Below are 26826 nucleotides of genomic sequence, written 5' to 3'. Positions count from 1 at the left end.
TTATATCTTTTTGTTCCTCAATTCTTCCAAAGCTGCCGTCTGTTGTGTTTGATTTTTCTAATGTACCATGTGATTCTCTTTTCCTTTTCTGTATTTTTTAAAGTATTTGCTCCTATAATGTGTGTGTTTGCATGCTTGTTAATATCCCATAGGTCCCTTAGACCTTAGACTCTGTTCATTTCTCTTCATTCTTTTTTCTTTCTGCTCCTGAGATTGGGTGATTTCAGTTGTCCTATCTCGAAGTTTGCTGATCCTTTCATCTGCCTGCTTATATCCTGTTGAATACTTCTAGCGAATTTTTCGTTTCAACTATTTTGCTTTTCAACTCCAGAATTTATACTTGGTTTCTTTTTATAATTTCTATCCCTTTATTCATATCCCCTACATGCTCATATATCATTTTTCTGATTTCTTTTACTTCCTTGCCCATGGTTTCTTTAAGCTCTTTGAGCATATTTAAGATAGTTAATTTAATGTATTTGTCCAATAAATTCAAAAGCCCAGTGTCTGGGCTTCCTCAGGAAGGTTTTTTTTTTTTTTTTTTTTTTATCAATTTCTCTCTTTGTAAATGGGTCTTACTTTACTTTGTAAGCTTTATAATTTTTTGTTGAGAACCAGACACTTTGAATATTGTAATGTGGGAACTCTGGAAATCAGATTCCTGCTCCCCTCCCAAGAACTGCTGTTGTTGCTTGTTGAGGGCTGCGGGCATACATTTGTTTAGTTACTTTTTCAAACTAACTTTGCAGAGACTGTATTCCTTGTCATCTATGGTCACTAAAGTCTCCTGTTCCATTATCTCTGTGGTTAGCCAGTGATCTGACAGAGATTTCCTTGAACGCTAGTCTCTTTCTTCATCAAGTACTTCCCTGGATGCTGCAAGTGTTCTACTAGACTCCAGAGTTCTGAAATGGTTGGTTCTGACAGTTCTTGCCAGCTCAATAGTTATTGAAGTGGAGGGACCACTTCCTGAAGCTTCCTACTCTGCCATCTTCTGTGAAGTCCAAATCACTTCGTTTTAACTATTATCTTGAATATGATTCTAAAATGCATCAGTACCCTTTATTGAGTGCATCAATAAACTCTACAATGGATACAGTTTATCTTTCTTCGACTTTTAACTATATTGCAGTGCCTTTATGATGATCTTTTTACTGAACATTGGAGTAAATATTTAAAGTTGAATTTCTTGAGTGGATTTACACAGCCTCAAATGTGTAATATGGAAGTTATCTCTTTGTTTTACATAATTTTTAAGACAAATGTTGGTTGTACTTTTTAAATCATCTCTTCCCTCCAAACTTCTTACGACTATGGTCAGAGGGGAAGGAGGCCTGCTCTTCAAAAGGAGTCTGAGGTATAATATTAGCCTCCCAGTATCATGTGAACTGTATGTTCCAGCAAAGGTGGCTAATTAGGATACAGAAAAGTTGATCATTTAAAGATTAGATATATTTCTACTTTTTTTAAAGCAGATATCGGGTACCAAGTTGAACTGAGCATTTGTTTCTGTTCTCTTTCAAAACAGTTACTCTGTAAAACCAAGGAGTTCTTACAAAAAGAAAGAAAAGAATAGGAAAAGAAAGCAATAAAAAGGAAGCAATTTAAGCTAATTCAACCCTAAAAGCATATAGTTCCTCAATCTTTAAAATGGTGGTAATAACAAAAAATATAAACAAAACTCCTCATACAGTTTTGAGCAATGGAATGAGGTAACATATATATGCCTGATATGAGGTAGACATCAACTGAATGTCAGTTACTGCTGTTTTTCCATAGACTTCACTCACTCGTGGTCAGGAGCATGGACTTGTGGAATCAGACAGTGTATCAGTAGAATGCTATGGTAGCGAGTAATAGAAAACTCAACTCCTTAAACAATAAGGAAACTTACAAGCTTACTAAGTTTAAGTCCCAAGGTAGGATGTGCTTCAAGATGGTTGATAAAACATTTCAATAATGTCAACAAGAATCCAGGTTTTTTTCTGTTGTCCACTCTTCCATTCAGAATATGGCTTCAGCATATGACTGATTTCCCTGATGTTTGTAGGCTGGCTACCGTAGCATTCACATCTGATCGGTGAGGGAGAGTGTTTCTCCAAATCATCAAAGTCCCCCTGGTCAGTGTGAGCGGTCCAAATTAGTTCACACCTCCTCATACAATAACTGTTGCCAGAGAAAAGCCAGGTTCTGATTGTTATGATTATCAGGCCCCATGTCTGGAGCTGGGGTCAAATTTGGGTTTAGGCCAACAAACCCGGTGTCTGCTACTGAAATCTTGGGTCCTAACACTTCCTTGCTATGTCTTTGGGCAAGGTATACAACCTTATTGAATTTTCTCATCTGCAAAATGGGTGTGAAGATGAATTGAGATAAATAAATATGAAAACAAAAGGTTTTATCCCCAGTAAATGTTGTTATTAATATTATTATTATTCATCTATACACTTTCATATTATGTAATGGTTTTAAATTGTCTGCCTTTCTGGGTAAAGTGTGAGTTTTTTGAGAATATAAACAATATCACTTTCATTTTTTACCTCTAAAGTCTTACATATAATGAATGCCCAACATATTTCTTTAACAAACAGTGAATAAATGAATATCTGTTGAGTGAATGAATAAAGGCCTAAAAACAACAAAAAGTAGATTTGAAAGAAAGACAACCAAGTGGTGATTAGATGAGTTACAAGTCAGACAGGATGTGGTAACAAAATGAACCAGATTTAAAAAGAATATATTTGACAGAAAAAAAACCAGAAAGACCTAGAGAGGCCTTTTTCTTGAAGAAGAGAGTGGTTGCAGGAAGTGAGCGAACCCAAAACAATCTGAGTTTAGGGTAACCAGCTCGTAGAGGCTGTGATATCTTCAGATATTTTGTTTTACAATTTGAAAAATAATAAATATTTGGATAAGAACCATATGAATGCTTACTGCAATCTAGAAGAGGTAGAAGAAATAATACTAATAGCCGCGGAGTACTTGACATGTTCCAGGTGTTGTTCCAAGTGTTTCTCTTGTACAAACTCATATAATCCTCAAAACAAACCCATGAGATAAGTACTATTCTTTTCATCCCCATTCCTATTTACAGATAGGAAATCAAGTCCAGAGAGACTGAGCAACTTGCCCAAATCACATAGACACCAAGTAGCAAACTGAGATTTTTACCCAAAGGGTCTGACTCAAGAGTCCGTGTGTTTAGCCATGACACTATACTGTGTAATAAAATAGAATGGTGCTCAGAGAATCTAGACTACATTTCCAAACCACCATGCACCCAAGAGTTAAATGTGTTAGTGCCCATGAGGGGCACCGCAGGCCTCCCAGATCACTGAGAGCCTAGAAAGGCGTAGCCAGCCCTTCAAGACATATGTGTTCCCTCTGGCACTTCGCAGTGCACTTTTCTAATTCCCAGCCTATAGCACAATGGCAATGGAGAGTGCCAATGAAACAATGATTTGTTAAGGGAATTATTGTGTGGATAGATGGATGGATGAATAGTTGCATGTCAGTGTATATGATATGCTCACCTTATTTCCATGGCAGACCAAACTCTTTATGCTTCCCCATTTGGTAAATTGTCTTTAAAAACTTGCTGTACTTTTCAAGATGAGACAGTAAGCTTCGCAATAACACTTGGAATAATATGAAAGAGATGCTTAGAGATAAACCATGCCTCAGAGGATGCACTGGGGGGTGGAATGAATACAAGGTTGTGTTTCCCTTCCCAGGGACTCTTTCTGAATTGTTGCTGAGCTGTAGAGAAACAGCACAATAAGCTGCCTGAATGAATGGAAAAGCAGTCCAGGTCTCTCCAAGGGAACTGAGGGACAAGGGACTATCAAACTACCACTTTCCTCAAGAGAAATCCACAGAGAGTAAAACAAAGACAATCACCTTCAGACATTTCTTTGGTTACAATTTAGCATAGATCTGCCTTTGATCAGACTTTAACTTGAAATTCCTGCATTTCCTTTCAGCTCCATCTACCCTGCTGCTTGTATGGTAAACATTGAAGGGAGTTAGAACTCCTACTCTTTCTAGAGAGCTGTAGTCCCCCAAGAGTTAAGTTTTAAGAACCATATGTAAACCACAATACAGATTTCAGATTCAGCTGTACCAATAAAGTACAATCTTGAAACATAATAAAGATGAGTGTTGAGATCGTTGTACTAGAAATCTCTTTGCCTGTTGTAACTATGGGGTTTCATCTCTTGTCTGGAAAGGTCTTTATTACTAAAAATAAATAAAATCAAGATTATTTCTTCCTCTCTCTATACTAATCATTTGTCATCTATGAGGGAAATATCTGAAGCAATTTTTATTTTTAGTAGATAGTGGTGGAAGGCAATTCACTTACAAATTGGACTTTTAAACAGAGCTTTAAAAAAATCGCTGTACTTACATAGCCTTACAAGAAAATGTCTTTAGCTTGCAGCCTCTGAAGGAACAAAATCAAAACTGATTGAGCAAGTTTCCTGGCTGGAGAAGAAACTAGCGGCTCTGGACCACAAGGAAGACAGAGGGGAACCATATGAAAAAATGGTTCTTGCAAAAGACCAGGTATGCTGTAGAAGAAAAGTAACCTTTATTGTAAAAGTTACCTAAATCGATATGAACTGCCAGTTCTGCAGTCATTTCTGGCTGGGTTGGAAGTTTGTATTTAATTTCAAGATGATAATAACAATATCTATATTTGCTGAATGTAATTGTATTCCCTGATGAATATTCACATACAAAAATGAATTTCGTCAGTAATATTTTTAAAGTTCATTTGATATATATCCTTTTGAACCATATTAGCTGAATATTCTATTGATTTTTAAGTGGTAGTGACTATGAATATTTCTTAGTTTTCAAGTTTGAACTTAAAGAATAGTTTCTGTGTAGTAAAACAAGTGGATCAGAAAATTTGTCATATGCTTTTTTTAATCAATTACTTTACAAGAAGATACTGATCTCTGAATCTCTGGACATTTATATATGTGTCATGATATAAATTTATCTCTTGTTCACACCAAATGGATTTGTATCTGCCTTTGTAACATATATTTATATATATATATTTGGAGTATATATATTGAACATATATATATCGTCAAATAAAAACATATCCATATATTCCAAAGGCAGATATGAACCCATATATATGTTTACATAAGGTGGGTTAGCCTTACCTGTAGTACATTAAGCAAACATTATTTTTCTCAATCTTTTCCTAATTCTTAATTCTTATTTGTATACTTTGTCCTTAGTCTCTTTCGTAGAATGGAAGCGAGATAGGGATGGCAGTGATAATTTCTTTAATGACGATCTTCAAAACATCTAGCTGAGATAATGCTGCCATTCACAAAATTTGAGAACTAGTACATATTTATATCTGGAATACTTTGAATAGGTAAAAGGAAGAATTATGCGCTTTGTTTCTTTACTTTTCTCCTTTTAGTGCATTGAGAAATTACAAGCTGAAGTGAAAGCGTCCCAGGAGCAACTTATAGCGCAGGTAAGTGTTTTCCTCCTTTTTTAATCCTTTTATTTATATCATTGTCATCCTGGAAATGAACAGATATTTTTCAGAAGTTATAACTGTGGGCTTTCTGCTGCAAACGAAATCACAAGGCTGAGAATCAGTATTTTTGCTGCCTCTACAGAATTGCTTTCTGTAAATAGAATTCTGATTTATATTGTTGGTAAAAATTACAAAACTGAGCTCTTATATATAAAACCAATGGTCTAATCAGGTACCATCAGGATAAGAGAAATGGAAACTAAGGGTGGAAAAACAGGGAAGCCAGGCTAGTTCAGAGAAAGAGTGGAAGTGGAAATTATAGACACATCGAATATAGACCTAGAGCCGTGCTTCTTAAACTTTAGCATATCAAGAATTACCTGGAAAAATTTTAAGAACAAATCACCTAGAGATTCTGCTACCTGTATGCCTAGGATGAGCCCTGGGAATTTGGACTTCCAGGTGATGCTAAATTCAGGTGATGCTGATGCTGCCAGTCTTTGGACTATATTTCGAGCAGCACTGTTTTATATATATTCATTCTGCCCCAATCTTGTGAGTTTTAGGCAAGTGACCATATAAATAAATCAGATCCAGAATTGTCCATTTTATACTGCAAATACTCTCTTGAATCTCGAGAGTAAATTTCTTGTATATGTTAGCCTATGTTTGCTCAGAGAACAACAAATGAGTATTTCCCGCCACAATACCTTCGTGTATTTAGGCAGGTAAACCAGTCATTGCCCTGCCACTGTCCCTTCCCAAGGATCAGAACAACCCTGATGCTGTAAGTATTTCCTCAAAGCCTTGCTTGCCATTCTTTTAGTGATCTCCTCCATCTAGATCCTGGGTGGTAGGGGATGACGTCTTCATTAAGAACACTGGTCAGTCATGTTGAATGGCCGCTGTGAACAACAACAAACTCCTCAGACAAATGTTAAGACCCGAGAAGTTGCAGTCCACAAGTTGTGCAGAAAAGACTCTGCAAAATAATAAGTTCTGGTTACCATCCCTTCGGGGTTTGAAATGAGCTATCTGCATAAAATCATGGTAATGGCTCCATTTTTGTGCTGGGGCAGAGAAAAGCTAATCTGCTGCAGCAGTAAACAGAGCTTTTAACTCTAAATTCAGAATCTCTTTTGGCATTGAATGCTCAATTGACCGATACTGAAAATGACTAAGGCCTGCATTTGTGACATATTCAGACAGAGGTAAATCTCATTAGCTCAGTATTCTGTCACAGATGCCTCTCCCCTGGCCTGCCTCTGAGTTGCCAGACAATGACTATTGTCAGAGGTTGTCTCCTTGTGCCAGATTGATACCTACTGCCATATGTCCAGGAGATTTTTAGCTCCAAATTTTTTTTAAGGAGTGCAGGTTTTGATATTAGCTTCTAGCATCTCTTGTGCAAAACTGATAAAAAACAGTCACAGGTGCCTTAGGGAAATTCTTGTGGTATCTCCTTCCATTGCCCAGCTTTTGTGGATTCTATTCCTGTACCATGCTCTTCCTGGCCCAGGCTTGTCGAAACTGGGATTGCTTCCCTGTATTAGGGTATTGATGGTATTGATATCAATGACTGACATTTCTCCTATGTAATTGCTCAGTGTTCGGATTTTAATACAACAGTGTAATCATCAAAGTCTTGCTTCAACTCACCAAGGATATTTAAATGAAAATAACATTAGTAATAGTGTCTCATGTCTGCTATGTCATAAGTGCTTCACAGATTACCTATTTTAAATCTCAGTATAACCCAACAAAGTGTGCATTATTTTTCAGATAAGAAAACAGTCTTAGAGATTAGATCACTTGTCACACATGTCAGTTCTGAAACCCAGGCTTTTGCTATCGCAATTTGCTGCCTCTCCAAATTATATTCTCCACGTGCCATTTGAGGCGTCGAACCATGTTTATAAAGGTTGGCTCCAACCTCCTTTCTCTGTTCACTCTTAGTGATTCATCAGCTCATAATGCTTCAATTCTCACTTCTATGCAAATACGAATAAACAACCCCCTCCACCTCCACCAACTTCTTTCTATCTTAATCATTCCCCGATTACAACTCTTTAGTGCTGTAATGAGCATTCCTTAAAAAATTATTCCTGGAGAAAACATTCCAAATGATGTTAATCTGTATCCTGGGGGAAAAAAAAATGGGAGAGGCGTTAGAAGCACAGTTAAGTTAAATGGGTTTATTTACTGCAAGACTTATCAGTGTATAATCAATTGCCAAGAAAGGGCCCTGGTATGCCATTTTCAATGGTATTTGACCATGAAGGATGTTTTAAGTGCACAGGTTTGAAGACTGCTGCCATATTGCATCAAATTAAACCACTATGCTTGCTAAATATGACCTGAATATCTTGCTGACACCCCAGGCTCAGCATATACAAAGTCAAATTTATCATCATCTATTAACATCCCTTAAATATGCACCTATGTTTAGATTCCCCAGCCATAGTGAATAGTATCACACTGTTGTTATTTATTCTAGATCCAACTAAAAAGCAGTGTTTAAATCCTACCTCTGTCTGCTTCCATCCCCCATTTGGTTAATTGTCAGGCTCTGAGTCTGTTTCTACAAGTTCTCTCATTTCCATGTCTTCTAGTCCATTGTATTGCCACACTCCTAGCTCTTTTTGATAATTTTATATCTTAATTGGCCCCAAATTATTAACATATGTGAGTTCAGAGCCTCTCACTGCCTCCCTTCCACTAACAATATAGCTTACTTGCTGTAACACCATCAAACCCTATTTGCAGAGGAGAGAAAGGATAAAATCCATGTGTAAAGATTTGGGGTGAAGGCAGAAAACCAAACAGAGCCAAAGGATAACACTCACAGAGAGAAGAAAAGCTACTGGAGTGGCAGAGGAGAGAGAGCAAGGAGATTATGAGACTAAGGTGGTGGGAAAAGAACTTTGCCGAGGGGGTGAGCGTTCTTCTAGGATAGGAGGTTGAAAGACTCCTGGGAATTCTGGGGATGCTTAAGACTATGAAATAACAGAGCATGAATAAGAGCTTTGGGGTTGTATGTACTTGAACCCGCTTAAGTGTTTGAGAGTTGAGTGTAAAGTTTGGAGTTCCTGTTAGGAACCTCCTATATGTGCCTCCCATATGTAACACTGCTGTAGGATTTGACGCTGTAGTTGCCTCCTGGTTTCCCTACCTCCACCTCTAGTGGGGTTTCCAAAGGGCCATCCCTACCTCTCATCTCCCTCTTCTTGCTCATTCCCCTCTCTCTGCCTTACTAGCTGAACGGGCTAGTAAACTGTACCTCCTGTCTGTCTTTATACCTGCAACTGATGCTGTGATTTTGCTCACTGTGTTTCTCTTGGTCTGGACTATCCTTCCCCCTCCTCTTTATCCAAACAACTCTTACTCTTTTTGTAAGACTCATATCAGGGATTGTCTTCTCCCTTAGCCCCCAGATTACCTTCTCTGGGCTCCCATAGCCTCCTATACATACGTCTATTTTAGCTCAAAATACTACATTTTATTGACGTCATCTGTTTCTACATCTGTCCCTCACTAGACTTGAAGGTCATTGAGGGCAGCACCAAGAACATGTCTCTGTATCCACTACACCAAATACAGGGCTGGGCACCTTACAACCACTCAATACATTTTACTGGATTAATTAGAATTTTACTCTGATCATGTCATTTCCCCTGTTCCAAAGACTAGCGTAAGACAATTGTTGCCTATTATCTCAGAATAAAGTCCAGCCTCCTGATCGTGGCATTTATCATACCGAAAATGAGAGTCTGACCCCTTTTCCTGCCTCCTCTCCATTACACATCTGAGACTCCCAAGTACACCCATGCATTTCTGCCCTAGGGGCTTTACTCATAGTTCCTTTCCACCTGCAATATCTGTTACCACCATTGTGTTTGCCAGATTTTTCCCATTCTTCACCAAAATTTTTCCTTCCAGAAAGATTTCCCTGACTATCCAACCAGAAGTAATCTCTCCTTCCTTGGTACTTTCATAGTACTTCCCTGTACCTTTCTTCTGTCACTTGTCACACTGCGACCCAGAATTATTTAATGTGGCCTAGCTCTTCCCAAGACTGTGAGCTCCTGGAAAACAGGGAGCAAATCCATTTATCTTTATGCCTCTCACAGTGTCTGGCTTATTGGCTTCTACAGATTTCTTTGAAATGAATTTTTTAAATGGTTAAACTAAAAATAATGTTCTTTTGATATTTATAGGAGCCCACTTTAACTTTTTTGGAAAATTACTTTGTGACATTTTATTCCTTAAAAATGCCAGTTACATGAGGTGTTACTTGGATCTGAAATGGATACTTTCAGGGTGCAACACGGAAAGGACAAAAAGTAATGATTTCTTCGAATGGAAATAGAAGGAAAAAATAGCAGAGAAATAAAATACAGATGTGGGAAACCCCTATTTCAAAAGAAGTAAGAAGAACATCCAAAGGAAACGATGGTCTTAACATGAAAATTAACAACCTAGGGTCTTGGCTTCCTTTTATTCAGTGTTCACTCGTCTAGAACCCAATAGTTGAATTATGTTATTGTGTAATTAAATTGATGACTATGAAATGGAAAGAAGATACAGGCCTAAACATTTCAGAGTGAGTTGTCACTGCCAATATGTTGAAGATTAAAATCTTATCCCATTAACTTTGCCCAATCACAGTTTATACTTTTAAAAGATTACAGACAGTTGCCTTTCCCAAAGCACATGTGGGTGTCCACTCTGAGCCACCCACAGGGCTAAGCTGCCCTAGGCGTTTTTATCACTCCCTTCCACAAGATTACTTATTTGCCTAGAAACGTATGTGGGATTAAACAAATATTTGAAGTGAATGTTTATACTCATTCAACAATAATTGTTCATGTTAGGGCAATTTGAGACAGAACTAGGTATCTTAAGAAAAAAAATCCTTTTAAAATTAAAAGCTTCCAAATTGTTGAATCCATTGCTTGCCTATTTTTAGTATTGGGACAGGGGTGCAGTATAAGTACTCAGCCCTGTCCATCCATTCTATCACTCAAAATCTGATCATCGGCAATAGTTCAGAAGTTTGCCTCCTCTCTTCACCTCCACCCCAATGGTCAGATCATCTCTTGGTCTAGCTACCCCCAAGACCTGACCAGGACCAAAATTTCTATAATATTCTATGGGATTATTTCAAAAAGGGAAATCTGGGTAACTAGGTGGTAGACACACAAGTATTATGTTATTCTCTATACTGTCCTGTATGCTTGCAATATTTCATAATAAACTGATAAGTTAAAAGTACCCAGAAGAAGAAACTCTTCCAATGAATTGTACAGCATGCTCCAAGCTGTAGGATTGATGAGTGTGTCTTTGAAATCAGAAGTTCCTGACCTACAGTTCCTGAGTACATACTTGAACCTGGAAGCAATGGTCCTGATGCCCAGGATTGGGAACACAGGGCATGAAGGGAACTCTCTGGATACCCATGACAAATTTTCCCAAAGAGTTGGTTTAACTTTTTCCTTTCCTTCTCTAAAGAGGCTATTAACTGCCATTTTGCTTTTTAAGAATCTACAAGAGCTCCCAGGTTAGATCAGGTGCAGACTCCTCTGCTCTAGAATTCCAGGCACTCCTTTTGCTCCTGTGATAGAGAACATGGGCTGTTTGTGTTGCTGTTGCTGTCTTTTGGCTGCCTAAGCACCTGTTAACACATCTTTGGCAACAGTACCCTCATATCCTTTTTAAATGCTTCTCTCCCCTCATGAGCAGTCTTGGAGGGCCTATAATTCATAGTACCTATCAGCTACTAACTAGGGAGTCGACATGTGCGCTAAATCAATTGGACTCTGAATATTAATTCAGGTGAAGCAAGAGGAAAAACACTTGGAACTAATACATCCTACCAGTAATGCCCAGGCATCATGGCAAAGAAGTTTGTGCTGCCGAGACCAGAACTGCTCTAGTTCCCTTCTATTTCTGAATCTGATTCCTGTCCGTTTTAGGAACTACCAATAACTCTAATTAGCTTGAAGAAAATTCCCTTTTTCTTTAAGCTAATCAGAGTCAGATTTGGTTGTTTACAGCTGAGAGCTGTAATTTTTATGCTATCCGAGTAGTTCTCAATGCATGGCCCTTGGACCAGAAGCATTAGAGCCACCTGGGACTTACTTGAAATGCAGATTTTGAGACCTCATCTCATACCTCCTGAATCAGAAACTCTGGGAGTAGGATGCAGCAATGTCCAGGTGGTTCTGATGATGGCTAGCGTCTGAGAAGCACTGCGGGGTCCAATAAAACCCCTACCGCTTTCAGCCTAGCCCCTCTGTTCTCCCCAGAATCATTATCCCCGACCAGCATCTCGCTGTTGGGGGCCAGCCTCTCTGTCCTCATGCTCCTGCCTCTGGGAAACATCCCGGGCCTGATTCTTAGTAGAACAAGCTGGGATCGCGGCACACAGGATGAGTTTGTTCAGCTGATGTGCCAAAAGGACGATCTTCCTGCTCTTTCCCCGCTCAGTCCCACACTTCCATGTGCTCTAGAAGTATCACTTCATTCCTGAAGCTTGTCATGACTAAGTCTAAGGTAAAGTGACAGTAATTAATAACATGTTAGAGTCCTATAAAATTTACAGTTTCCTAAATGCTCCCACTCACATTATGTCATTTATTTTTCACAAGAATCCTGTGAGGCAGGTATTACTCCTCCTCTATCAGACGAAGAAAGTGAGAGTTAAAGACAGTAAGAACACTGTTCACAACAAACCACTAGTATGTAGCAAAGGAAAGACTTGAATGTAGGTATTCTGACTCCAGGACCCCTGTTTCATAAGCTTGATTTCACTTTTAGTTCAGGATTTTTGCTGAATATATATGTCAACGCACATGCCGGTTGTGTCACTAAATTAATTTTTAAGGTCCTTTAACTTTATTGTAATCTACAGATCTCAAGGCTGAGTTAATCAGCCTGAGAGACTTTGGTGTTAGGACCTAATAGAGTCCTACCTGGAGCCAATGAGGAGTGGGAAAATTCCTTCCCCCTGGGCCATTCTTTTAGAGCCAGACATGTTAATCTAAATGGAAAATTCCTTAATGATTATTTATGAGCAGAACCTGGTGGTACTAAATGGCCTCATGTGGGATAAATCTCAGAAATATTTTTATTGCATTAGTTGATTACATTATAGCTAACCCCTCTCTACATCCCACCTTCTTTGCTTGTGTTATCTGGCCTAGATGACTATTTGACCCTTCATTTTAACCCTTTATGTGGTTATTCCATGGCTCATCTTCCACATGCTTGATCTGGATAGGCTAAAACTCAGAAAAAACAATAGAGGCTTTCAAATCCCATTGGTGAGTATTGCCGCCAAACTTCTCGGTGAGCTTGGAAAGGGAGAGGGTCTGAGCTCTCACTTCACACCAGCAGCTTGCTCATAACCTAGAGTCAGTATTCGCTGAACTGTGAGCCATTATACAGATCCTGCCTAGTAAGACATGATTAAATAGCTAATCTCTAGCACATTGATGAGGCAATATTCAAAATAAAACTTTAGAGCTCCACCAGGATCTTATTTAATTAACCTTATCTTTTTTTCTTTTTTTTGGCCTCAAAAACCCAAGGCACAATAAATTGCTGTGGGAGCCACTAATCTTATCTGTAGGATCTACTAGTGAAGGCAGATTGCGGGGTAGGGACCTAAGGCAAGAGTTTGGTCAGTCACATCATGCAAGCCCGGATTCTGGCTGACCCCCAGGAGGGTGATTTTCCCCTTCTGACCAGATCTGAGTTCTGTTTCTTCATTTAATATAGACGATGAGTAAGTTTAAGCTGAACATCACCCAAGGACAATTCTTGCCACCCCAGCTGCTTTTGAACCATTGCATGTGCCTGATCTTTGTTTCGTCACCTGATCGGACATGTGCTGTAATCCTTTCACTTTTTGGTAAATGCCTATTAGCTAGCTGCATTTTTTCACTTATTTTAGTTTCTTACTCAATAAGCTTGGACTTCTGTAGGTTCTCAGTATTTGTTGAATGAATGAATGAATCAGTCAATCAATGACTGAGTGGATGAATGAAAGTGGACAGCCTTTCAACTCAAGAAGTATCATTTCAGTCCCCACAATGTCCAAAAAAGGATGTCAGTTCTAGCCCCAGCCCAGCTGATCATTTCTACCAGAGAGCTTAACTGCGCTCCACGGGTTAACCGGAAGAGTCATCTTGGGCTCCATAGTCAGCTTTAAAAATCTTGGATGAAAGGAAGCATATCACAGAGGAGTGCCTGAAATATAGTCCATTTTTTCTTTCGGATAGATACCCTAAAATCTTTCCTGAATTAAGTGAGCGCAGCAGAGAGTCACATTCCTACACTGCATTGTCACCCTAGAATTGCTTTTATTGACTGTAGTGCAGGTGGTTTGGCAGGACGCTAATGACTTAGTTTGGGAAGATTTTATAAGAAACTGTCCTATGATGCTTATTACTGTGTTTGCTGTCAGATTATTATTGAGGATGTTTATTATTACATTGGAGAGTATGCCTTTCTGCATCAGAAATATTGGCATTTCCACTGAGCACTGGGCTTGCTTTTACTTCATGCATTCTGTGTTTCTATAAATGGTTATTTTGGCTACCAGGAAGGCTAGAGCCAAGTTCTCTGTGCCTCACCTCCCGCAAGTGATCATGTAGGATGTCAGGGCATGAATTGTGTGAACCAAGCTTCCCTACCCTTAAATTTCCTTGCCACATCTTTCAAGTTCTTATTTTAGTGGCTCCAACTCAATACATTTTTACCTTTTCAAGCTATGCTAAATTCTTTCTGAAATGCATCGATGCCAAGTTAAATCAGTGCATCATAAGGGGAGTAATCAGACATTGCAGAGAGGCCCCGAGCAGTTCTTCCAGAGTTGCTTCCAAGCACTAGAGACTCAGTTATGTAAGTCACTGACTTAAATCTCTCAGGGGCTGCTCATTGACTGTAAGAGAGAAAATAACTGTCACGGCAAGTAGAGACTTTGACCAGATCCCTACTACTTTTCCTTTGAGAATTTCTTCTGATATTGTCCCCCGTCTCCATCTCTTTTAGCCTTTACTTTACTCCATTAGTTGAGTCCTCTCGTTCTGGGCCTTGGTTTTGTTCACACATAGTTCTTGACACAAAGAAGGTGTTTAATAGATGCCTCGTTGAGTGAACAGACAAGTAGATGAGAGAATGTATCTATCTGTATATGCCAGCTGCTATTTAATGTTAATTTTTAAAAAGAAAACAACAACAAATTAAGCATGTCCTTCTAGTTTATAGCAAATCATCTAGAAAAAATTATTTATTTTTAATTTTATCCTATTTTCAGACGAGAAGAAACAAAGTCAAATAAAAAATTCTGTCTTAAAATAGTCATAGCCTGGTATTTTGTGAATATTAAACTTTATCTGTTCTCTAGATATAATTTTATTCTGTTATTAAACATTAACTATAATGTTTAATTTAACCATACTTATTTATTTATACCCTAATTTCACAACAGATTTGAAGTGGCGTATAAGAAATGGATGTATGAAATAGTTGAATTTTTTGAAGCACATAAATAACCATAATTGAGAACACATATATTGAAATAAGTAGCAATAAAATGAGAAAAAAATAAAATATGCATGTTTAAGTCATAACTTCCCATGCAGTATAGTTGAAACAGAAATATAGCTTTGATCTTCCTAACAGCCAAAGGCAAAAAGGGGGAAATGATCAGATAAATAGATCTTATCATATTAGGAGGAGGGGATGTTACCAACTATTTTCTAATGATTTAATTCTGAAGTGAGATTTTATGTTGGATTTCATATATGGAATATTGAGAGATATAGTGGAAGGAAGAAAAACCCATCAAAAATATCAGATCAGCAAAAGCAGCAATGAATTTTATATGGCTGCTTCTGTAATTTCCGTCACAAGAAGCCACAGGTATAAGATGTAAACAGTTAAAGTAATCTTTCCTCATTGTAATTATGGTCTAGTTGGTATTGCATATTTTTTTTAATCCCCAGCTATTTATGATAATCCAGCAGGAAAATTCAATTGCATTCAAAGGCCAAGTAAATGAAGCAGAAGAGGGAAGATGGCCACAAGAAGTCATGTGGGTCTAGAGAGTGCATGACTTACATAAAAGGGAGAATAAAGCTCAAGTTTGACTAGATTCTCCAATTTTTCAGAAGATGAAAATCTAGATTTTTATGTGGAATCTCCCCATTTGTAAACGTTGGCAACTAATTCACATAAAATAGAAGGCTCTGTGGAGCAAACAAAACATATTTATAGGTAGCCTGAATGGGAACTTTACACTGGATTTTCAATTTAGACAACTATTATCTTACACCTGTTCTACAATTTGAAAGATGTTCTTTACAAAGAACATGAATGTGTGGTGATTTTAGGTGAAGGGAGTTTGTTTTTGTGGTAGTTGTTTCAGCCACTCTAATTTTATTTGTTTGGATAATACTAGCTGTTGTAACAAATAGACCCCAGAATTTCAGTGGCTTAACACAATAGAAATTTATTTCTTGCTCATTCAAATAACAGTCTATTGTGAGTATTCTTATTGGTGGGCAGGCTCTGCTCATTCATTGTTATTCTGTGTCATTCATGATAAAGACTGAAGGAGCCTCTGCCATCTTCAACATATCGATTCCCAGGTTACTTTGGGGTCATGTCTACTCCGGTTGGCCAGAGCGGAAGAGACCATGGAGGCGTGTGCTTGGGAGGTTTGTAATGGGCTATATCTGGAAGTGGTGCACTTCACTTCTGCTCATGCTTCAATGACTAGAACTCAGTCATGAGGCCACATTAGTTGAGAGGAATGCCAGGAAAGTAGCCTAGCTGTGCACCCAGGAAGAAGAGTGGAGCATGGATTTTGATGAGTAGCTATCAGATTCTGCCACACCAGCATTTAAGTCATTCGTCTTATATTGAATCTACAAGTATTCACAATTTGACTCCAGAGTAAAGGAGATTAGACACTGGTTTATTATTATTAAACCAAGTAAAACTTGATATTAAAATTTATGCAATAAATACCAGACAATCAAAAGGTATGAGGGAAATTGTACAATATCCCTCCATGTCTTGCACCATGATATTCAATGGACAAAAATCTCACATTCTTTTTTTAAAATAAATAAAATTTGACTCAGGCCCCTGTTGTCATTTTTAACAGGAAATTTGGTCTCAGTAATTTGGTAGAAAGAGTGATCCTCTCTCCTCCCTGGTACCACAGGGATTTTACCATCCAAAAGCAGAGGGGCACTATTTTCTAGTCATTTGTGGCTGCCATTCCCTCTGCTCGTGCCCATGCCTATGGGCCCATTCACAGACCTGTGGCTCCTTTGTTCAGTGCTGAGCTTTAACAGAAGATTTGTGGAAGCTCTTGGTCTGTATATAGCACTCAGTGTCCAACCTACCTCAGCATACCTGCCTATTTGAGGTTTTATATCCAAAGGAGCTGAGTAGAAGGTACCATATTCTCTGCCATCTGAAGAACCTCCAATACTTTATCCTCTGTGTTTTGGATGAACTAACCTCCTCCCCTCAGGTTTGTTTACCTTCTTTTCCTTCTCAAAGGACCAGATTCCATCCCCTCACTACTAGAGGGATTATTAGGTTCTTTTATTAATGAGGTCAGGCCCCTCATCAAAAGGCTTTCCAGATGCTCAAAACGCCATCAGTGAATGTTAGTTTCCTCTCCTTGCACCAGAGTTGGCCCTGGTTTCAATGTTGCAGTAGAGGCAATTCCTCTTCATGAGGTTAATGTTTCCAGGTTGGATTTATTTGAAACTTAAGGGATTTTGTAAAGAGTTATGAGAAATGGATGCTTAAATAGCTGAGTAGAAATGTAGGGTGTTTCGCAGTATGTTTCGTTGCTAAATGTGAATAAATATTGAAATCATTAAGTAAAATAAAATCTGAACTGCTAACTTTAGCTATGAGCGTTGAAATTGATTTTGACTATTCGTTCCCATGTTTGATAGCTTCTGATCCCCAATGATCAGTCTATCGTCATTACTAGGTTTACCAGGTGTTAACATCCGTAAGAGGAAACGTGAGCTCTTACACCAGTAATCATGAGATATAATAGAGTCATTGTCAAGGTCTGAGAAGAACGAAGAAGAGGCAGTATGAACGCCTGTCCTTCCCCTCCTCAACCTCTTCTCCGTACGACCCACACGCTCCACACACACCCCTCCCACACCAGTGAATTGTATAAGTTGACTAAGTATTTAAGAAATGCTTGAGCATCAACTGATTGTATAAGATATTTTTCCCTCCAAACCTTCAAGACAGATTGCCAGGGCGGAGCCCCGCTCTCCTAGCTTACTAGTTGCGTGACCTTGGGTGGGTTGCTTGATCTCCCTGAGGTTCAACTTCCACAACTGCAAAACGAGGATAATAAATGTATCTAGTTCACAGGGTTGTCATGAGGATTAAATGAGTTAATATAAAACTCTTAGATGAGCACCTGCCACACAGTAAATCTTATATAGTGCTTGCTAACTAATAAAACAAAACAAAACATAAAACAACAACAAAAACCCAGCAAACATTCCTACGGCTTGTTCAGTGCTAAGCTTTAACAGCATTTTTGGTAAGAGAATGCTCTGAAAATCTGGCAGCATGATTATCTGTAAAATGGGATAATCATAGAACCTGTCTCAATAGGGTTATTGTGAAGATTAAATGAGATGATATAGACAAAGGACTTAGAATAGTGCCATGTGACATTAATTCGTGCTGCCGCTGCTGCTGGAATGATTGCTTTACCCTGATCATCATTTGCAAGATATGCTTTGACATTTGTCTAACAGTTTAAAACCTTATTTTTTCAGGACCAGACTCCATTTTATTGAGTTTAACTCTTAAGTACTTCACTGTATTCACGATAAATACACGTCCCTGTTGAACCCAAAGAAGTAGTAATTCTTATAAGTATGTATTCTTTCCGCATATGAGGAGAGCGTCTAGGAGACCATCGACACCTGCCACAGGAGGCCCAGAGGACTAATACAGGTGGTTTTGCTCACCTTCACCTGAGTAAGAACACAGTGATTGCGTTAGGCAGCTGTTAATGCCACGGGGAATGGAAATCTACTGCTGAAGAGTTTTGCAACTGGAAAAGATCATCTTCGATGCTTAGAGGGGATTCTGACCACGATCCTGTCCCTCCCTTTTGCCTGCCTAACCTTTACTTTCTCAGCCCCCTGGAGAACATTGTCCTACCTAATTCTGTCCAATTCTTGCTTCACCCCATAAACAAACATCCCAACTGGGAGTTTTGATGACGCATATTCCCCTGCGTAGCGCTAAATGAAATGCAGCTGACTTAGCCAAAGTTTCTTTGATGTTCATTTTTGGATGCACATTTCTGGAAACATTGATATGTGTTTAGTGGAGGAGCCAGTGGAGGGCAGAGGAGGGTCAGGGGGCACACACCTTTCCATGAGACTTTATGGATTTTATTCTTCACTTTCCTGATTTCAGTGCCCAAGAAACAACTTAAGTTGTCCCTATTTTATTCTTCCGTCCTTTCTCTGTTGTAGCCTTTCCATTCTCAAATATTCTGTCACAAATTCCTATAAAATAGAAGGACCTTCAATCAAATTAAATGAGGCACCTCAGAATTGTTGAGAATCTACTTTTCAAACAAGTAAATTTTCATATAGTTTCCTAGAAATCATCGAGGATGTCAAGCTCTTGTTTTGAAAAATAAAAAAGGAAGTTGTTTCTAATTTTAAATGTTCACTTAAGTAGATGCTTATGTGCAGATGTTTATCATTTGTAGTGTTTCAAATATAAATAATTCTATCTTTTGCCCAATTTCTTCCTTTGTTTGAAGTGCCACTTATTGAGAGCTGACATAAACTCCACTGGGAGACTGTAGGGGGAGGGGTCCAGGGGAGTTCTCTTGGGCCTTTATAAATGAAAAGGTATTGTCACAGCTTCAGAACCTGTAACAGTAATCAGCAACTGCGTACATAAATGCTTTAGACAGACTTGTCTAAACTGGTGTGATTTCTCAAAGGAGGATAACCAGGTCAGAGAGCCGACAAGTGGTTTAGGTATGAGTCATCTTAAAAATAAAGAAAACCGAAAATAATACCTCCATACCTTTTAAACTTTTTTCATTAAAAATTGATGGCAATATAGTGTTACAGGAATTAAGGAGGACTTGAGCTTCTCATAGAAAGGATACAAGTAAGTCACAAGATTTCAGTAAGAGGCTAAGGAATGCAAAATCAAAAGAAATACTTATTAATTGTTCATTCTTCAACTATTTTTGCTGATCCTAACAAGCCAGCCTCTTATGCTTCAGGCTTAATGGGTGCAGGGAGCCTTGGTGGTGAATTGTTATTGTCTGTCCTCACGGAAGAACTGGTTAAGGGGAAGGTTTAAGAGGAGGAGTGGGAGGAGGAGGCTTGGTGAGCAAACAGGGAGGCTGCTGGCAGCATAGGGGAGAATGCAGAGCACACCAGGGTGGGAGTGGGAGCAGGAACAATGCAGACAGTCAGACTGGAAATTCAGAGGAAGGAATAGGCGGAAATGAGAATAGGAGGCATTATTCTGCTTTGTAGAATTGCTAATGAGAATACAGCTAGATGTTTACATTGAGCATTAAAAACAAGTTATGTCCAGTTTGGGCTCACGGGAATGTTTCCCCCTCAACACTCTCTCAAGCCTGAAACACACCCATCCCCAGAGACAGAGCCTCTGAGGTAAGCAAAGTAATTAAAGAGCTCTCTCACAGTAACCCTCAACAGGCTGCAGTGTTCAGCTTGTCATTGTTGTAGACAAAACTTACACTGCATGGAAACCTAAGACCGAGGTGGATTTCAGCCTGAACAACCAGCATGTTAAGTGCTCATAAATGTGCAGTTTTTAGTATGTTGGAAGAGTTCAAAGTTCAGTTGGAGAGAGACTCGGTAATATTTTGAGGATAGTTCTAAGACTTCCCCAAAAGCGTGTTGCCTGGGGTGTTTACTTTGCCTGTTGGCCATGGATTTTAGGATAAGAAGTTAGACTTTAGGATGACTTCCCAGCAAATCAATTTTTTCCTGATCAGTTTCAAGTCTGACCTTCTTGGGAATTCATGCAATAAAATATATGTTTTTCCCACTGCTCTCCCATTCATGTCTTATGTATCTGCATTGTCTTAAACATTGTTGAGCATAAGCAATTGTATTCAAAAATCTTCTTTAAATATGGTAAATTCTTTTTCTTGGTGTACTTAAATTTTGATTGATTTTCAAGGATGGGTTTTTATTTGTTTTAGTTTTCTTTTCAAGACCATATGTTTTGGGAAAATTTCTAGCCTGAAAATATAATTCTCTGCACCCCTCATAAATAAATATGACAGCAGAGATTCTCTCTTTTTGCAATGACTGTGTGTCACCTTAAAAATGCATAGTAGTAAGGCTTCAGGCTGGTGTTTCTCAATCTGAAACTGTAGGTTCACAGGTGTATTCTTAGGCCCATATGGTATATGCATATATATGCAACACTGTGTGTTGGGAGCTATTGTGGCTATCAGCGCCAATATATTTTAGGAAGCATCGATTGATATTTGTGACGTTTTCTGTGGACTCCTACTTGCCAAGGCAAACCAAACCTGAGGTAGGTGAAGGTGAAATATCAGAACATCGAGTGAAATGCTGCCTCTCTCCTCCTGGATTTCATTTCAGAGTGATCTAAGAGACTCAAAACCTAGTGTCTTGAGGCTGAATCTGTGCAGCAGTTCATTTGAGGATGGAAGGGTGTGGGGAGAGAATCAGGTTTAACGTAATTTCTATAAATTCACAGATTCTTACATAGTATTCACCTTTCGTATCACAGAAAGAGTCTCCTCTTAGGCCTTCCAGGTTGTCCACTGGATTCTAAGGAGTTTCTCTATATAGAGAAGTATAAGAGGGAATTTGTCAAAATCAATGATTGGACATACAGTAGTCCTCCCTTTTCTGCAGTTTTGCTTTCTCTGGGTTCAGTTACCCTCGGTCAAGGGCAGTCTTAAAATATTAAATGGAAAATTCCAGAAATAAACAATTTATAAGTTTCAAATTGTGGGCCATTCTGAGTAGTGTAATGAAATCTTGTGCCTCCCACTCTGTCCCACCTGAGCGTGAATCATCCCTCTGTCCAGTGTATCTGCTACCCACACTTAGTCGCTTAGTAGCTATCTCGGTTATCAGATCAACTGTCATGATATCTGGGTATCTTGTCATGCTTGTGTTCAAGTAACCCTTATTTTGCTTAACAATGTCCCCAAAGTGCAAGAGTAGTGATGCTGACAATTTGAATATGACAAAGAGAAGCTGTAAAGTGCTTCCTTTAAGTGAAAATGTGACAGTTCTTGACTTAAAGAAAGAAAAAATATCATAGGCTGAGGTTGCTAAGATCTATGGTAACTTTTGTTACAGTATATTCTTACAATTGTTCTGTTTTATTATTAGTTATTGTTGTTAATCTCTTACTGTATCTAATTTATAAATTAAACTTTATCATAAGTATGTATGTATAGGAAAAAACAGTATATATAGGGTTTGGTACTTTCTGTATCCAATGGGGGTCTTGGAACATATCCCCCATGGATAAGAGGGTACTGCTCTATTCTTATCAGGCGTTATTAAATATATAACATATACGTACAAAGTTCAAAAATCACAGACTTATATTTTTCCTCTTAACGCTTTCTATCCATCATTGATGTTTAGATAAAGCTAGTAGACAATGTATTTTAAAACCATTGTAGCAATTCATGTGTTTGAGAAAGGTAGTGGGGCAGGCAGGGTGTTAAGAAATAAGACCACCTGAACTTATAAGTCTGATGGACTTGACAAGGAGATCATGATTCAGAGTTAGTGTTCTGCAGAGAGTACCTTAGAAATCAACATACTGTTGTATGGATAAATATTTTCCACATTAGTGTCAAATATCACAAAGGGTTCAAATTGCATCTGTGAAATTTTTATACTCTGGTAGAGAGAATTTGTGAAATTGAGCCATGAAAAGGAGGGTCTTTCTGCTAAAGAGATTTGCCAGGGCCCTAAAGCTAATTAGCGCATTTGGGGCAAGCTTCCACTTACAGTTCAGCATCAATGGGGTTTCTAAGGTAGAGTCCTGTGATAGCAATCCTATCATATTCTTGTTTAAGAGAAATATATTCTAACCAATTTAAGCAGAATAGGAATTAATTGAAGATCATCAGTGACTCCCAGACTCTCCAGGAGGGCCAGAGGACCAGCCTTGGAAACTGAAGCTGGGAATCATGCTCAAATCACATCACAGAACTGCCCCAGTGGAACCATCCACCAAGGGGTCGCCCCAGCTAGTACGTCTGATGCCAGCCCTGGAAGCTTCCCCTAGAACCTCTGCTTCCATACGGGGTGTTTCTGCTGTGAGTAGAGTGCTCCCGAAACCGTTCTGATATGAATTCTGACATCGATGCTTCTTCCTCGTGGAGAGGAGGTCTCAAGCCTGCACTGAAGGTACAAGGGAGGCAACAGGTGAATTTTAGGCTTGTAGCTTGAGAAGGTGAGGACTCATAAGGGAGGGAGAACTCCAAGCTTAGAAAAAGTGTTCAGAATGCTTGGAAAACAAGAAGAATGGCATACTTCCAATATACCTATCAACCCCAGAATCTGGTTCCTCGGGCAAGCCTAACTAGGTAAGTTCTTGGTTCTCAGACAAAAATAAGTCAAGGTAAATTCAACTGTAGCCTCGGAAAATAGTGATTGACTTACTCCTAGCTATTTGTTTCTTTAAATCTTGCTCTTTAATATGTCTAGATTTAAATTTGTTAAACAAAGGCAACAATGTGATATTATTAGTTGTTTATACTAACTTAGTAGTAATCTTTTTATTTATGACACACAATTGTTTGGATGCTATGATAGTCCTTCCTTTCTACCTGTTACCAGGTACAATCTCACACCTGTTGTCAGTTGTTAAGATTAAAGGTACAGTGTCTTGGAGGAAATAGTGACACCCTAGGAAAGTGGTTCTCAACTGTAGTCAGTCTTAGAATCACCTGAAAAAATTGTTTAAAATACAGGTAGAAGAGCTGCCATATGACCCAACAATTCCATACCTGGATGTATACCCAGGAGAATTGAAAACATGTCCGCAAAAAAACTTGTACACAAATGTTCATAGCAGCATTATTTACAATAGCCAAAAAGTGGAAACAAGTCAAATGTCTATCAACATTTGTGGTATATCCAAACAATGGAATATTATTCAGCCATAAAAAGGGATAATGTACTGATTCATGCTGAAAGATGGAGAAACTTTGAAAACACTATGCTAAGTGAAAGATTCCAGAAACAAAGATCTATATGTTGTATGATTCCATCTATATATGGGAAATGACTGCAAATGGGTATAGCTTTCTTTTTGTGTTGATGAAAATGTTCAGGAATTTGCTAGTAGTGATAGTTGCACAACTTTGTGAACATATGGAAAACCACTGAATTGTACACTTTAAAATGGTGAATATTATGGTATATGAATTATATCTCAATAAGTAAAGAGAAAAAATGCAAGGAAAATCCTAAATTTTTCCACCAAAGAGTCTAAAAGCAAGTCTGGGATGGAGTCTGGACACATGTCTTTTAAATTGGATGCAGATGGTCTGTGAACCACATTTTGAGAAACATTGTACCCGGGCCTTACAAGTATAACTCTCCTAAGCCATAACATTGTACAAACATTCATACGAATCCACAATTCTTCAAAGTCATCATCTTACCTTAGAAAATACACGTAAAAATAATACAGAATACTATCAGAAGATTCTTCAGAATATTATATTCCAAATGAAAGCACAATAGCTTTCTCCTAAATCGTTGATGTAAAATCAATGGACTTAATGATTTTTAATAAATATAATATTTGTATTTTTTACTCTTAACCCATTTACACTGCACTCTAGAAAAAAATAAATTGCTACCTTTTAATTTCACTTGACGAGAGTCTAAAATATTCTAACTTGAATTGTATTAATTCATCAATTTAATACAATTTTAGCATCACACAGGCTCGTGCACTAGGTTGATACAGAAAAAAGCCAGCCACCACCCTCTAGGACTTAGCCATCTAATGCAGTGCTTCTCAACTTTGGCTACACGTTGAAATCCACTGGGGAGCTTTAAAAGATACTGAATTCTGCATCTCTCCCTCAGAGACCCTGATTCCATCAGTCTGAAGTACAGACAGGGCATCAGGACTTTAGAAATCTCCTTAGATCATTCTAATGTGCAACTAAAATTTAGAATCACTACTCTAAGGAAGAGATTAACTATAGACAGGTTATATCGTGCATTATGCCAAATGGTATGATGGCAGTAATCAAAAATTACTGTGGGAACTCAGAGGAGTCATCCCTAACCAAGGCTGGAGATGATGATTGTGCAGGAAAGCCTTCAGGTACGTGGCGATACCTGAGCTGAGTGTTAAAATTATGGGGAGGAATTGGCCAAGTGAAGATGGAGGTGAGCATGAGAAAGATATATTCAGAGCAAGCAGCCTGTGCAAAGGCAAGAAGAGGTGAAAGAGCCTGAATGTTATCTTGAAGAAAGGATTAAGTAAACTCCCAGCAGACAGGTCATAGATTTTGTCGCTGCAGCCACTGGAAGTTTCTCTAGAAACCAACTTGAGTTGGAAACGCTGGCACTTTAGGTCATGGCATCCTCTTCCATTCTTGCATCTGAGGCAAGGCAGCAATATCCTAGTACTCTGTATTGTGGACTTACAGTAGAAGAAGAAAATCTAGTAGTGCTGGGATTTTCTGGTGAAGTTATTAGCTGTTGAAATCGATCCTGGAGTTATTTGTCTCATAAAGTGTTTGACACGTCTACTCATATCAATTGCAGAGCCACTTTTCCAGAAGTGCTTGAGCCCATGGTCCCAGGTAAAGATCTTCTATTGTCTCTAAATTAAGTAACCCTTGAACAGCAGAGAGGACACAAACTAGGCAACTACTAGGAAACAAACTATAAGGAATTTCCTTATATAGCAAGAAGTTCCTATATATTCCTTATCCCTAAAAGAACTTTGGGGGTTGGAAAGTCACCACCTAACTATGTCAACAGATCCTGCTTTAGGTTCCCAGACCTGTACTCTACTATCTTTCAAGTCTGATTGCCATACAAATAACAGGTGGTTCTCAGGTAGGGCAAACAATCCGAGTGTTATTTCCAGAGGAACATTTGAGGTCTTAGAGAGATTGCCTTTATCTGATGTGGTGGAGTCGGTGATGTGATAATATATGTTCTCTTTATTGAGTCTGAGTGGTCACTTCTATGACATGACTTTAAAGATCTGAAATGAAAGAAGCTTACATCTTGGCAAACATTTAACATCACAGTGAAAGTTAGCATAGGAGCCAGACCTTTTGATAGTTGTTTCTTTTTAGATAGCTTTACAAAATGTGTATATTGTGTATATGATGTCATGGCTTCTGATATCCTTTCACAGAGAAGTTTATTCTTGGGCCAGCCCCCGTGGCCTGGTGGGTAAGTTCAGCATGCTCCATTTCAATGGCCTGGGTTTGGTTTCTGGTCACAGACCTACACCACTTGTCTATTAGCAGCCATGCTGTGGTGGCAACTCACATAAAAGGAAAAAAAGAGGAAGACTGGCAATGGGTATTTGCTCGGAGTGAATCTTCCCCAGCAAAAAAAAAAAAAAAAAAAAAAAAAGACGTTTATTCTCTGCTTGGGTCCCATAATTTACAGGGACATTCCACAGATAGTCTGAAGCTGGAGAGTCATTGATGTCATACTTAGAAAACTTGGAAGGATGTTTAGGCTCAAGCAAATGAATGGTTCATTGTCTACAAGATGCTTGCACCTGGTCAGGTACCGTTGGCCCCTATTTTATGAAATACTTGTATTATTTTTTGTTTTCACAAGCTATTTTAAAGCACACACACACACACCTTCTAATATTTTTAACTTAACCTCAGCATTTCATCATCTTCATACTCTTATTGATTTGCGTTATTTTAAAATTTTTGTATTTTGAGCAGCTAATGCTGTGAGTTTTGTGTGTGGAACTGAATGAAGATGATTTCTCTGGAAAACTTTCATGTGCATCTAACAACATTTCATTTCTAAATAAGTTATTCTTTAAGTCATTTTGCTCAGACTTTGCTCTGCAACTCCAAAACGTAGCCAGTGAATATTTGGCCAAAAGGTCAACAACATAAAGGCTTATGAGTTAGAAAATTTCCATCTTTTCCTTCCTATCCTCTCACCCTTTATGTCAATAGTGTGCAGTTTCTATACTCTGTAACATAGAAACAC

The 26826-nt window shown here is 38.5% G+C and overlaps 1 protein-coding gene across 1 annotated transcript in view; it reads left to right on the top strand.

The window, feature by feature from the left end:
• The window catches only part of CCDC192 (coiled-coil domain containing 192), a gene marked incomplete at its 5' end in the record, with an annotated part of 172174 nt that overhangs the window by 40887 nt on the left and 104461 nt on the right, over window positions 1-26826 (top strand). The window contains 2 exons of the mRNA XM_046667795.1: window positions 4435-4566; window positions 5450-5506. Coding sequence (XP_046523751.1) covers window positions 4435-4566; window positions 5450-5506 — 189 coding nt within the window. The remainder of the gene's footprint in view (window positions 1-4434; window positions 4567-5449; window positions 5507-26826) is intronic.

This window comes from Equus quagga, chromosome 7 (assembly GCF_021613505.1).
Source record: "Equus quagga isolate Etosha38 chromosome 7, UCLA_HA_Equagga_1.0, whole genome shotgun sequence".
Lineage (NCBI taxonomy): Eukaryota > Metazoa > Chordata > Mammalia > Perissodactyla > Equidae > Equus > Equus quagga.
The sequence above is the reverse complement of the archived record's forward strand: the minus strand, read 5'-3'. Positions and strand labels throughout refer to the sequence as shown.